This window comes from Nematolebias whitei, chromosome 14 (genome assembly GCF_014905685.2).
Source record: "Nematolebias whitei isolate Nwh7 chromosome 14, NemWhi1, whole genome shotgun sequence".
NCBI classification, from domain to species: Eukaryota; Metazoa; Chordata; class Actinopteri; order Cyprinodontiformes; family Rivulidae; genus Nematolebias; species Nematolebias whitei.
The window spans coordinates 35,642,146-35,657,272 of NC_056511.1; the positions used below are offsets into that span (position 1 = coordinate 35,642,146).

General features: G+C 42.4%; 1 protein-coding gene across 1 annotated transcript; it reads left to right on the forward strand.

Annotated features, from left to right (window-relative positions):
• Positions 1-10,143: 10,143 nt before the first annotated feature.
• Positions 10,144-13,022, forward strand: omgb (oligodendrocyte myelin glycoprotein b). The gene is made up of 2 exons (XM_037687669.1): positions 10,144-10,262; positions 11,657-13,022. The coding sequence occupies exons 1-2, from the start codon at positions 10,144-10,146 to the stop codon at positions 13,020-13,022; spliced, it is 1,485 nt and encodes a 494-aa protein (XP_037543597.1).
• Positions 13,023-15,127: the final 2,105 nt, after the last annotated feature.

Below are 15,127 nucleotides of genomic sequence, written 5' to 3' on the forward strand. Positions count from 1 at the left end.
ACACACACACACACACACACACACACACACACACACACACACACACACACACACACACACACAGTACATGTATATTGATGACAGTCTTGTTACTGACAAATGGGACTTTCCGTCTTTTCATCCAATGTGTGGTTTTTGACACGAAATTATCTTTTTTTTCTGTTTTTACTTCCTCTTTGGTATATTTAACCTCGTGGTGACTCATTTTTCTTCAGATGAAATCAGAATTGTCAATTATAGTATTCAGAATTTTAAAGCTATAAGTGTCCTGAAAATTTTTTTGAATTTAATTTTATCTAGAACCTCTTACAAAAATTTTCTCAAGAAGCAAAAATTTTTTAAACAATTACTGCATGTTTTTTTTAATTTATTTATTTTTTTAATCTTATTTACTCTATTTAAAAAAAAAAAATCAGTTTTCTTTCTCTAAACATTCTAATAAAAAGCTGGAATCCTTTAGCCCTCACCACTTGGTGGCAAGTGCATCCACACTTCTGACCTAAGAGCTCTGCAGTGACTGGTCTGAATGACTATCGGCCAGTGGCCCTCCCCTCTCTAAATTCTTTGAAAGACTGGTCATGACCCACATCGAAGCTACCAACAACATCAGCGAGGACCCACACGCATACTGCAAGAATCGATCAACAGAGGATCTCCTCTGTGGTCCACACTGCTCTCACCCACCTAGAGCAGAAGGACTCCTACATCCGTATGCTCTTTGTGGACTTCACATCTGCCTTCAACACCATGATTCCCCAGACCCTGATGGACAAACTATTCACACTAGGACTAAGCTCCTCCATTTGCAACTGGGTCCTAGACTTCTTAACAAGCAGACCTCAATCTGTGAGGATCCACAACTTCTTCTCCTCCACCATAACCCTCAGCACTGGCTTCCCTCAGGGCTGTGTGTTGAGCCCTCTCCTGTTCACTCTGCTCACATATGACTGTGCACCTGCCCATCCAGGCTGTCACATTGTAAAGTTTGCAGATGATACAGCGTTGGTGGGCTGCATCACAAGCAACGATGAGTCCAGCTACAGGCAGGAGGTGGAACACTTGGAGAGCTGGTGCAGGAAGACCAACCTCTGCATCAATGTGAAGAAGATGAAGGAGATGATTGTGGATTTCAGATGGAACAAACACACCTACCCCCCATAAAATAGGAGGATCTGCGGTGGAAGTGGTCTCCAGCTACAAGTACTTGGGTGTGCACCTGAATGACAACCTCAGCTTGGGCAACAACACTACCAGCCTGATCAAGAAAGCTAAAACTAAGTGACCCTTAGTGGCAGGGTGGAAACTGCAAAATACGTCCAAACTACCAGCCAGATACCAGTTTCAGAAAAAAGATGGGACTTATTACAGCAGTCTCCTAAAACATCATTCTTTCACATCTGCACCCAAACTGGTTGGTTCTTAGGGTCCAGTGTAAGGCTGGTCCTGAAGCACATCAGATCAGTGGTGGAACCATACCTGGACCCCCTACAGTTTGCATACCAGCCAGGCATTGGAGTTGACAACGCCATCATCTACCTGCTGCACATGCACCTGGACAGGGCAGGCACCACTGTAAGACTCATGTTCTTTGACTTCTCTGGTGCTTTTAACACCATAAGACCTGCTCTGCTCTGCAGTAGCTCCTGAACATGCAGGTGAATGACGCACTGGTCACCTGGATCAGAGACTACCTCCCAGGTCGACCACAGCATGTGAAGCTGCAGAACACCACCTCGGACACCATCCTGAGCAGCACAGGGGCTCCTCAGGGAATGCTCCTCTCATCGCTTCTGTTCACCCTCTACATCTTGGACTTCAGGTACAACTCATAATCCTGCCATCTGCAGAAGTTCTGGATGACTCTGACATTGTGGGCTGCATCACTGGTGACCAGGAAGCTGAATACAGAGGAGTGGTGGACAGAACCCCCTGCAACTCAATGTTAGAAAAACTAAAGAGCTGCAGGTGGACTACAGGAAGACTAGCTCCCCCAACCCTATCAACATCAAGGGGACTAAGGTGGACACTGTGGACTGCTACAAGTACCTGAGGGTCCACCTAGACAGTAAACTGGACTGGACAGCTAACACCAACACCCTCTACAAGAAAGGACAGAGTGACCTTTTTCTTCTGAGGAGACTCAGGTCTTTTAATGTCTGCAGGACCATGCTGCAGATGTTTTACCACTCGGTGGTCTCCAGCATCTTCTTCTACACTGTGGTGTGCTGGGGCAGCAGGGTGAAGAAAGCTGATGCCAACAGACTCAATAAACTCCTGAAGAGAGCTGGCTCAGTTCTGGGAGTGGACCTGCAGTCTCTGACAGACGTGTCTGAACAGAGGATGCTGAGGAAACTGCTCCAAATCCTGAACAACACGTCACACCCCCTGCATGACACCCTGGACTCTTACTGCAGCACCTTCAGTCGTAGACTGAGACCACCGAGGTGCTCCACAGAACAACACAGGAAGTCCTTCAAACTTTTCAACTCCTCCCTCTTTCTGCACATAGAACAATAAAATTAATCGTGCACCACAATAAACACTTAAATGTTTCTGTCTGCACCCGTTTTAGATTTTAATTGTTGTTGTTTTTTATATTCTCTATTATTTTTTAATATCTTGTGTGATCACTTGTGTATGTTCCTTTGTACGGAAACTCTGGCACAACAACTTCCTGCGGGATCAGTAAAGTTTTATCTTAAACTGCTTTTAGACTGGAGAATACTATCTGTTCTGCTTGAATAAACATCTGCTTCATTTTTTCTTGACCTGGTGTTTTGGGGTGAAAAATAAAAAATCCGATAATGATTTTATTACCATTTTTTTTAATCGCTTTTTTCTGGTTTGATTGACATTTCTGTACAGCAGGCTGTTACCAAGTCCCTCCTGCCAAGCAGATGCTCACAGGACACGGGAGGGTTTAGGGCTGCGTTCAGGTCCCTCTTCATCATATCACTCCTGCTGCTGTCATCTGCAGCAATTTGCATTTTCCTTCAAGGCCTTCTTTCCTTTAACTCTGCCCTACAAACGTCCAGGTGCATCGAGACAAACTGTAGAAATCGAATTGGGGGTGGGGTGGGGGGGGTTGGGGGGAGAAACACAGCAAACAGTAGCAGAAGAAACAAAGAAGAGGAAGTTGAGAAAACAGCTCTACTTTCAGTCCATGCAAATTCTTACAGGAGTTTTATTTTTATTTTTATGAGAACTAATTTTAAAATGTGTTGTTAAATGTTTTTATTTAAAACTAAAAGTGGTGTGTAAGTTTCCATTCTTACGTTACAGGTCTGACCAAGCTTGAGAAAAACCTCGTTATATTTATGAGATGTGAAACGTAGATTAGATCAAATTTGAGGGCTGTGTGCGCAATTGTGGTTTGTTCACAAATAGACGGTGACAGATGTAGGCAAATTTACCAGGCTGACTCAAAAAAAAAAAAAAAAAAAAAAAATATATATATATATATATATATGTGTGTGTGTGCGTGTACAAGACCATTCAAATCATCTGCAGCATGTTTGTTAAAATAGTTTATTACATGTCTAATTCTGTGCACTGTCACCGTTTTTAAAAACAATTTTCAGAAAAATAAATGGTTTAAGGTAAAAACTGTGAGCACTGACTGCAATGTTAAATTTCAGAGATTTTTTTTTTTAATTAACGCAGTCGCAAATAAAAGTTCACAACTCACATTAGTGCAATATAGAGACAAACTGATGGCAGAGCATGTCACCTTTCTTCACAGATGTTTTCATGACCATCGCGCTCGAGCGCTGAACAAAAACCACTTCCTCTTCTTAAAATAGTCCAAAGGGGAAAAAGACAGATCAAAACAGCAAGATGAGTGCGAGGCTGGTAAGGACTGATGTCACCGTCTTTCAGTTCCTACTGGACATTTCTCATCATTTGCTGTCAACTGTGAGTTCATTTACACCATCCTCCTGATATAGAACACCACCAACAACAAGGTAATCGGCAAATTTGTATATTTTTACAGATTCTGTTGTTTTAAGATGAGAGCATTGCTGCCTAAATTTGAGTTTAGCATATTTTCCATCAGAGCTGAAATTATAATGGCGTCTCAATAAAAATCAGTTTGGAGTGACTGTATAACATGGTACACGTTCCCGCTGACCACTTTGGAAAGCAATTTGTTTTTTCTGTTTAATCCGATATTTAAAGGTCAGCTGATGGTTTCCACACATGTACAGATGTAAAGAAATAAACTAACAGCAGGCTCAGCGTCATACGCTTTCTTTATTTCTTCATTCTCCTGTAAAATGACATTTTGTCCTCGTCTTTTTGACCAGGCTAAATTCCCATTTGTTTTGAAAGACGTGAAGCTATTATATCTTTTTATCCACTTATTTCTGGTGGTTTTCTTCTCTTTTTTCACCTCCCCTCTTTCAGCGCTGACAGGCCAGCCCGCTCTCACATTAATCTACATTTAAATAAAACTCCAAATGCTAACTCTGACAGAATAAATCGTCTTTGCGCCGCTGTTCCCCACACCTCTTTGTATACAGGGAAACAATTCATAAAGCTTAAAAAAATGTATCAAATGATCTCATATTGGATTTGCTGATGAGTGCATCAGAGTGCAAATAGAACGGCGCTGAAACTTTTAACAATGACTTTTATGTTCCGTGTCCAAATGTTCAAAATGAAAATGCTTCACACCAGTTTACCCAGCATGGGTGATAATCTGGTTTGGTTTTGCGGCTGCAGAATATGGATGCTCTAAAGTAATTAGGTCGACTATCAACTCCCCTGCAACATATTTTAGAAAGAAATGTGAAATCATCTCTCTGTCAGCTTAAACGTGGCCAAAAGTGTTTAATGCAAACCCAAACTCCTCCACAGTGTTTATTAGTGAAAGACTAATTAAGTCATAAATACTTTTTTAAATTTTTTTAGTTTTATTATTAATATCAGTTCAAACTATCTGACAGCTCAACCTGCTATATATCGCACAAATAACCCACATTTAAAATAACCTCTAAATGTTACCTGTGATAAATGAAATACGTTTCACGTGGTTGTTGTTCCTCACCTGTCCCTGCACACAGAAAAAAGCCAAAATTAACAGAAACTGTACAAAGTGAGTTTTTAATTTTCCCTACAAATGGGTTGAATTTGCTGCGTAGGACAAGCACTCACATTGTAGGAAATGAAGCAGTGACGCTCTCAACAATACTTTTTATGATGGTTTTTTTTTGTAACGTTCAGTCATGTTTTAGTGTGAAGTAGAACCTAAGGCGCAGTCAAAACTCAAAGGTGAAATACAAAAAATATATATATTTACAAAAACTGAAAACAAAGCCTGATACAGTAGCAAAATGCTGACAGGAATAATAAACTCGGGAAGACACAGAGGAACAAACTATGAACGGCTTAGTAAATGCCAGGACAGGTAACTAAAGACCAGAGATACAGGTGCTGGTCATAAAATTAGAATTTCATGAAAAAGTTTATTTATTTCAGTAATTCCATTCAAAAAACAAAACTTGTGTATTATATTCATTCATTACACACAGACTTATATATTTCAAATGTTTATTTCTTTTAATGTTGATGATTATAACTGACAACTAATGAAAACCCCAAATTCAGTATCTCAGACAATTATAACATTGTGAAAAGGTTCAATATTGAAGACACCTGGTACCACACTCTAATCAGCTCATTAACTCAAAACACTTAAGGCCTTTAAATGGTCTCTCTGTCTAGTTCTGTAGGTTACACATACATGGGGAAGACTGCTGACTTGACAGTTGTCCTGAAGACGGCCATTGACACCTTGCACAAGGAGGACAAGACATAAAAGGTTGTTGCTAAAGAGGCTGGCAGTTCACAGAGCTCTGTATACAAGCACATTAATAGAAAGGCGAAGGGAAAGAAACAATGTGGTAGACAAACATGTACAAGCAATAGGGATAACGGCACCCTGGAGAGGATGGTGAAACAAAACCCATTCCAAAATGTGGGGGAGATTCACAAAGAGTGGACTGCAGCTGAAGTCATTGCTTCAAGAACCACCACGCACAGACATATGCAAGACAAGGGTTTCAGCTGTCACATTCCTTGCGTCAAGCCACTCTTGAACAAGAGACAGCGTCAGAAATGTCTCACCTAGAACTGCTGCTGAGTGGTCCAAAGTTATGTTCTCTGATGAAATAAATTTTTGCATTTCCTTTGGAAATCAAGGTCTCAGAGTCTGGAGGAAGAGAGGAGAGGCACATAATCCATGTTGCTTGAGGTCCAGTGTCAAGTTTCCACAGTCAGTGATGGTTTGTGGTGCCATGTCATCTGCTGGTGTTGGTCCACTGTGTTTTCTGAGGTCCAAGCTCACGCAGCTGTCTACCAGGAAGTTTTAGAGCATGTCATGCTTCCTGCTGCTGACCAACTTTATGGAGATGCAGATTTCATTTTCCAACAGAACTTGGCACCTGCACACAGTGTCAAAGCTACCAGTACCTGGTTTAAGGACCATGGTATCCCTGTTCTTAACTGGCCAGCAAACTCCCCTGACCTTAACCCCATAGAGAATCTATGGAGTGATGTGAAGAGGAAGATGTGATACATCAGACCCAACAATTCAGAAGAGCAGAAGGCCACTATCAGAGCAACCTGTGCTCCCATAACACCTGAGCAGTGCCACAGACTGATCGACTCCATGCCACGCCACACTGATGCAGTAATCCAGGCAAAAGGAGCAACAACTAAGTATTGATTGCTGCACATGTTCATACTTTTCATGTTCACTTTTTCATGATATTCTAATTTTATGACCAGCACCTGTGTACCCATACACACAAGTGTCAGAAGAACTTCAGCTCTCAGTTTCAGACTGATATAATTAGCACAGATGCAGTAATGTGGACATCCTTTGTCAACCTTGCAGCTGATGAAAATACAGATAGTGCATGTCCTGCCTCTCTCTCCATCACTTTGATACTTCTGCTGTGACTACCTGCCTGCACACACACTGCTGCTGCTTGCCTTCTTTTCAACACCTCAACCACAACAACATACACTCATGGACTCCGAGGTCTATGAGGTCTAACCCTGACCCTCTTTGCTCTATGGCGTGTAAGAAACATGTTCAGGGGCAGAGGTGTTTGAGATGCTTTCATCACTCATAGATGCCAAACTACATTTTACAATAACGATTTTTAAACATTTATTTGTGATTCTGTATTAAACAGTTCTGTCATGGTTTGTTTTCCAGATCTCACTATGAGTGGCCCTCTGTACCGTGCAGAAGTCCTGGGCTTATTGCTGTTTATCCCATGGCTTGTGTGTGGAGAGTTGCATGAGATTCCCACCAGTACTGTAAACAACAAGACTTCTGTTGGTCCAATAGAAGATAAGCCATCTACACAGGCCACTACATCTTTTGTGGAGCAAAAAACCTCACTTTCAAAGTCTACCAGCACCTCATCTCATCCGTTCCTGAGGAAGCAGTGTTATCAGGAGCTTATGGTGTGTGGTGGGCTGATCATAGCCTGCACCTTTTTCCTGATGACCACCGTTCTGCTGACATGTAAGGTGTGCAGGCTGAGTAGACGCATCAGAAAGCTGAGCCGCAGCTTCGAACTAAACAGCGACTTTGACGTCTCTGAGGCCAAAAAGGGCAAAAGCAAATCAGGAAGTGAAGCTAAAGAAACAGCTGTGTTGATGTCTGTTGTAACTCAAACAAATCAGGAGGCAGACGGTGCTGCCACCGAGCAGGGCGGAGGCAAGGCTGAGGAGAAGAAAGAGGGAGATGCTCCCAAAAGTGAGGAAGCTTCTCCACCTGCAGCCGCTGCAGGAAGTTCAACCTCCTCAGAGCCACAGGAAGAGGCGGCCAGCTCTGAGACCACCCCAGCAGACGCAGCTGCAGCAGACCCCTCCTCCAAGGCCACAGAGGAACCAAAGGATCAGCCTTAAAGTTTCTGTTAACCCACAGTTTTACTTTCACCTCCTTTCACTTTTCACATAAAATGCTTCTTTTGGCAGCTTTTCATTTCCTGTAAATCCAAAAAGTTTGTTTCTAAACTTGTTAAAGTCTCTGAATGAAGGAATATTTTTCATTCAACCTTTATTTAGACAGGTAATCCCATTCCCCAATATCTCTACAATGTATTGCTTTTATGCCTTTTATATAAATAAAACATGTGAAAATGTGTGTTTCAGCCTGTTGTTTGTCTTGAGGTTAAGACAAGTGATGAGAGAGCTGCTTAGGCAGAGAATGAGGGTCTTCTAGGTGATGGCACACCGCTCAGAAACAACGCTCTGTTTCACTTCATTCTCAGCACAAAAGAAAGCTTTAAAAACATTTTAAATGGTTCTTTGTTCCCGTAGTGATGTGCAGATATTTGAGCTGTCACTAGAAGATCTAGTGTTTTCCAAATGGCAACCTACGGGCCAGATGTGGCCCATTTTTTAGGGTTTATTTTCAGACGGTGGTGTCGAAAGTAACGCTTCAATTTCTCTATCAGAAAAAAAAGGTTTATCTGTTTCTTAAAGACATTTTCCACCGAAAAACTGGAAATACATTTAAAAAAAACCTCTTGTCCTGACTATCAGGATTATATTGTGCCACCATGTTTCAACAATTACAGGTTGCTGTAAATTTTACAATGAAAATCTCCAATTAATTATAATAAACATACATAAAATGTCTAAGTACTTTTTTTCCCCCCCCATTTAGAGGCTGTGCACCTAAAGAAGAACAGAAACGCTTGAAGACCAAATTGTTCATATTTTGGACAGAGAAGACAGATGGTTTGAGAGGGGGGTTAAGAAAGCCATTCATGTCATTCATTTAAGTTTTATTTAAACAGATAAGTCACACTGAGCCTCGAAGACTCATTTACAAGTGAGACCTGTTTGGACAGACAATAAAAAAGTGGTGAAAAATCATCAAACAAGGAAAAACAACTTCACACAGGGGATGAGCTCTCAGATCTTAGCTTTCTAAAACTTATTGTAGCACTGATTTTGCTACCCAGTCAGTTTCACTCTAATTTACACCTTCATGCATGTGACTAAAGTATGTCTCTTATAAAGACTCTAATGTCTCTCCATTGTGAGGGTAGTGAGTTTAATCTGCATGTGCTTACATAATTCACCTTCTCATCCAGGTTAAAGGCTTGGAACACCTCTCTCTGCAGTGTTTGAATTGAGAAAGCTTCCCAGATAGAAAGATCCCAGATTTGGGGTCTGAGTGCATTGTTTTAAATATTAGGTATAAATCATGCAGCTTCCTTGTGTTTGTTTTATATCCAAGGCTTACTGCTGCAGGGTCTGCAAAAAAAAAATTAAAGTACTCTGAGTGTATTTTGTCAGTGACCCTGATTTAAGAACAGTGTTTCTCTGGGTTGGGACTGTTGGCAACAAATTGTAGATGACATTCAGGAGGGAAGTTAAAAAATACCATAAAACATTCTATAGGATTTTCAATGTCCTCACGTTAATCCCAGGGCCATGCTCTGGTGTTGCTGGAATTTTAAATTTATGTGAAAAATCTGTGAGACAAATAAATTCTCAAGTGTATATAAAGAGATATATATATATATATATATACATATATATATATATATATATATATATATATATGTGTGTGTGTGTGTATTTACACGTTTGTGTGTGTTCAGTATGAGTAAAATGTATGTATATTACAACTTTTTTGTTGTTTTTTTGTCTCTAACTCTGCAACGTGAAATACTACCATTTTATCCTCTACATGATAATTTGTCCTGAAACAGCACAGACAGAAGATCAAAACAATAAGTAAGTAAGTACATTTTATTTATATAGCACTTTTCATATATCACAAAGTGTTTTACAGAAATACGGGCTTAAAATAAAACAAAAGCAGTAAGAACAGCTGATCAAACCAGAAAGTAAAACATTTAACTAAAAGCTTGTCTGAATAAAAAGCTGCTTTTTAAAGGACTCAACAGAGACTGAGGTGAGTTAAAGCCGCTCTTTACAAGTAAAACGATTGGACTTGGCTGTAACCATTATCACCCAGTTAGAGTTGTGTATTTCTCAGGAGCTTTCTTATTTTTCCAGAGGGTTTGGATGCTATTTGGAAACACGAGTCGGACCGACATCACATCGTGTTGCATCACGGCTGACAGTGGAGATGAGGGATTGATGTTGAGGCTTTTCTGGAAGGAGACAGAGTACATGAGTTTCAACGCTGGTGCAGCCGGCTACTGGAAGCAAGCAGCAGACAACACAGGAAAGCACAGAGAGAGAGAGAGAGATCTGGAGTGAGGAAGTAGCAAGCACATTGCAAAATAATGCTTTGTTTAGTCTGCATTTCCTCTGAGCAAACACAGGGAACTAAACAGAATAAAGGAATAAATGTGAACCTCAGCAGACGTGCTTGCATAAACCAGAAAAGTGATGCAAATCCCCATTGGAGCCCATCCTCTGATCACTTGTGCAGCAATGCAGTGCAGAATGGAGCGCTGGCTGTATTGCTGATGACAGGTGGGATGCTGCAGAGGAGGAGAGCCCCCCGTAATAAATCTTCAGGCTTTTTCTGTGGCAGCCTCTAGATTTACGCAGGGAAAAGAACAACCAATTACAGCACTTCATCGATTTGCACAGGGGGTACTTTAGAGAGGAATGATATAGATTAAGTTGATAACTGATAGTAATCTTTCTCAGCTGTTAAAGTAAACATAAATAGCAGTTGTTGGTTGAAAGGTAAATCCTAAAAGCAGGCACAAAATAAAAAAGAAGAGAGACGAGGAGTTCCCCCTTTGTGGAATTCTTGTTTGCAGAGAAACCCCAGCATTATGCGCTCCATTTCTTCTCCCCAATACCTCTCCCAGCCTCCCCCCCCCCTCCCCACTTCCACTGCACACTGTAAATCCAGAGTCTGCAGTGGCTGATCGCGCCAACCCCAAAAGATCTACAAGATGCATTAGTGAACTCGCAGCCTTCACGGAGGAGAAAGGGACTGAACCCTACATGCCAGGGAGGGCAGAGCACGTGCACTGGACAAGAGAGCTGGGGTCAAGTTCAAGAGGCACAGAGCAGGAAAACATCTGAAAATTCACCTGCAGCCGAGCATCAGCTGGTCTCGAGCTCGAGAGCAGGGCAGGAGGCAGAAGAGCTGCTGGAGGACAGGAGAGATAAGATGAGAAGGTGAGCTATGAACCCATTTAAAGGCTTTTTAAAACACGTCCATAGCCACACCCTGGCTCGCACAGAAACACTGCAGCTTCAGCACCATCCTGGCTGTGCCTTTGCTTTAGGAGCAGCTGATGCATGAGTTCTCCGTGGAGCCGTTAATAAAAGCCCATCTATCGGGCTAGTTTTCCTCCTCTGAGAGAGCAGGACTGACTCCACCGGCAGCCGCCGATGACTGAACACGAGCCGGTGCCAGGGAAAATCACTGCAGGGATTAGTCTCCCTCGCTGCTGGGCGATGCGTCTCAATAAAGTTTAAATGTTAATAGAGGAGCGCCTGCATCATGGTGCCTTTACAGTGTGAGGTGTACTTTGCTCATTCGGCACATTTATTAACGGGAGTAATGCTTGAAATATGTGTTTCCTGTGGTCACGGCGTGCAGGCAGAAGTCTGTCACACAGTTAGATGTGAGCTGTGTACAAAAACACTGAACGTCTTTCCTCCGTTCTTCTTTTCTCAGTAGGCCTGCTCTGCTGAAGCTTTGTCTCAAAGAGGCCCTTCTGGAACTTGTCCTCGTGCTGTGGTTGGGACTGCGCGTCTTGGCCGTGTGTCCCTCCACGTGCTCCTGCACCCACAGCCACAGGGAGGTTGACTGCTCCCGGAGGGGCCTGAAGCAGCTGCCTCATGGCCTGCAGCACAACATACGCTCCCTCAACCTGTCTCACAACCAGCTTCACAACCTGGACGGTGAGCTTGCGGCATACACCCACCTCCGGAAGCTGGATTTGTCCCACAACAGGCTGAGCCGGCTGCCCGAAGACCTGCCTCGCTCCCTCTGGCAACTCCACGCCACGTTCAACCGCATCCACCTGCTGGACAAAAACGACACGGCCATCCAGTGGAACCTACAAACACTGGACCTGTCCAACAACAACCTGCAGAGGGCCATCTTCATCAACAACACACTGATCAACCTGAGGACGCTCAACCTCAGCTATAACCACTTCTGGACTCTGCCCACCAACCTGCCCGCACACGTGGAGACCATTGATCTGTCGCACAACCTGCTTGTGAAGGTGCTGCCCAGTTCTCTAGACCGTCTGACGAGAGTAACTCGTTTCTACCTTCATGCTAACCGCTTCTCCTCACTGCCGTTTGGAGTTCTGGACAGCATGGTGTCGCTTGAAGTCATCACGTTGGGCAGCAACCCTTGGGCCTGTCATCTTTACGCTGACATGGATTACCTGCTCTCCTGGACCCAGCGTACCTCCACACGAGTCCTCGGCTGCCCCTGCCACACCCAGCCTGTCTGCGGAGGGGTACACCCCAACAGGACTGGAGGGTGGCACTACGCCTCCTACAGTGACCCGGATCTGAGCTCCACGGCCTCAGAAGCCGACGCCACTCCGTGGTGGTACCTGTCGGTTTCTGCTCTGCTCAGCACGCCTCAACCCCCCCACAAGACCTTAAACAAAGGGCAATCCGCCTCCCCAACCACGCCCATCAGCATTTCCACCTTAACCCACCAAACCATTAATCACCAGGCTGCAACTGCCGGCCCGGATAACATCGATCACCTCATCTCTGGCACAAAGGAAACCTCCCCGCCTGACTCCCCCCACACCTCGGACTCGTTCCATTTCTCGGAGAAAAGCCTTATTGCTGAAACATCCGAGGGGGACGGCATGGGGTTGGCCACAAATCGATTCTTTCCAACAGAGAGCTCCTCCGCCCAAACAAAGAGGATGACCACTCTTCGTACGAGAAGCGTGAGGAGGCAGAACCAGTCACTTCCTGGTGATGGCAGAAACAGCAGCCCGTCTCTTCCGGTCTACTCTTTACTCCCTTTGCTGCACAACCTGGTGCTTCTGTCTTTTATCGTCCTCTGAAAGGCCTCTGACAGAGATGTACTTACAGCGAAAAATAAGATTAAAACAGTGCCGCTGTTTGTTTCTCAATAAAGTACAGACATTTAAAAAGCAGAGGTCAAAAATCGTTAACACCGACGCCAGCAGTTTCTTTTACAGTTGGAGAACAAGCGCATGTTTGTTCACGAACTGTATTGCCTCAGTTTGGGACAGCATTTTGAAAGTTTGAAAGTCGACTGATGTGACTTTTTTTTTTTAAAAAGCCTTCTTTGAACCCTTTGCTCTGTTAAAATGCACCAAATGTTTTAGTTTGTGAGAGTTTAGTTAAGCACCTGAGCTCATTTATGCAGTTTTAACCCAATCTGTGTTTGTTGTTTGGCAAATGATGTCAAAAGGAACGAGGAAAAATTTAACTCTTTTCATTTCACTCATCAAAACTGTGCCTTCACAGATTTTTTAAAGGAATACTTAAACTATTTTTAAGTAAGGCTCTGTAAAAGATTGTAAACAATTACTATCTTACCTGTTGCAAAAAGTTATTTGATTGAGCGCAGTGTGGAGGAACAGAGTTTAGATCTGATCAAACTGACGAGCTAATGGCTAGTCAGAGCTTGGTTAAGAACAAAGTGGAGTACTGCTGTTTTATTACAACTCAATTCTTTAAGGGACTGGTGTTCAAAGTGTGGCCCGAGGGCCATTTGCGGCCCTTGGAGTGATTTTGTGTGGCCCAAAGCTGCAGTTTAAGAATTGAATCATTTTGTCCAGCAGGCTTTAGAGGTCAAAGCAGATTTTCTGAAAATTAGTTGGTAATCCTTTTTTTATATAATATTTAGGTTTAACAGCAAAACGGATGAAAAACAGTTTTCTCAAATTGAGCAATATTAAACAAAATACAAACCTTTGGCTATAATCTTTTTATTTCTACTTCATGGTACAAAGCACCAAAAAACTTTACTGATTTCTACCAGAAATGAGACTTTTGAATAAAGATTCATAAAATTTGGCTAAATATTGCAGTTGATAAAATAAACAAAAGGGAAACTGGACATTTTTAAATGAATATAATGTGGTATCATCTGCGTACGAGTTGATAAACTTTATCAAACTTTCTATGAATCTGGTGTAGCAACTGACAGCTGGACGATTTCTCTGAACTTCTGGACCATGGACGGCCCAAAAGGCTGATCGACCCCTTTTAAAAGGACACTTACTTAAATTACGCTTTTTTTTTTTGCTGAGAACAAACAAAATTGAACTTTCCAAACACAAGAAAACAACAATCACAGACCCAACAAATCAAATAAATCCAATCATTTTTCATAAAAAATGTAAGCTTGGTGTTTATGAGGCTTTTAATGTTTTGGATATACAACAACTTTAAACTCTTTCTCCACCAAAATTAGTAAATTTTTGTCCTTTTGCCAAAATATTGCTCACGTTGAGAGTTAAATTCCCTTTTTTGTGGCCCACCAGTCTTTTCATCTGGATAGTTTTGGTCCACATATGAAAACATTTGGACGCCCCTGCTTTAAATGATTATTCTGACAGAAATATATCACGATTTGAAGTTTCCCAGTCTGCACTGGAAGTGCTACAGCTATCTGCTGCTTCCAGTATTTTTGCTAGCAAATAACCACATAAAGGAACCTCTTCAAGTATTTTAAGACTGAAGTTGTTTCAAGACAGGAGTAATCCACTTTCCTCTTGACTTTTGCTCCGACCAGCTGTTAGCTCATCAATCCTGTCAAAATAAACTCAATTTCTCTAAACTTGTGTTGTCTAATATCTACAACAGGTAAGATGTTCATTGCTCACAACCTGTCTGCAGAACCCCACTTTAAAACATCTGAACTGTCATTTTAAACCATTGGTGCTCAGAACAAACTCCTTCTCGTGTTTTCCAAAATCACGACTCAACAAACATTACATCATGTTGCATCATGTAGCAAGCGCTTTCATCCAAACTGATTTACAAGTGAGGAAATCAGACAAGCGATAAGCACATCAGGGGCAACAGGGGGTGGGGGTTCAGCGTTTTGCCTAAAGGACATTTTGACACATGGCAGAACTGGGGATTAATCAGATTAAACCCCTAGTTTCCCAGCTGGAAGAGGACCACCCAACCA

Bases quoted from the DNA above. Each gene is read 5' to 3' on its own strand.
- omgb (XM_037687669.1), top strand. From the start codon at position 10,144: ATGTTGAGGCTTTTCTGGAAGGAGACAGAGTACATGAGTTTCAACGCT. The intron at 10,263-11,656 runs GTGAGGAAGTAG...TTTTCTCAGTAG, and splicing joins GAGAGAGAGAGAGATCTGGA to GCCTGCTCTGCTGAAGCTTT.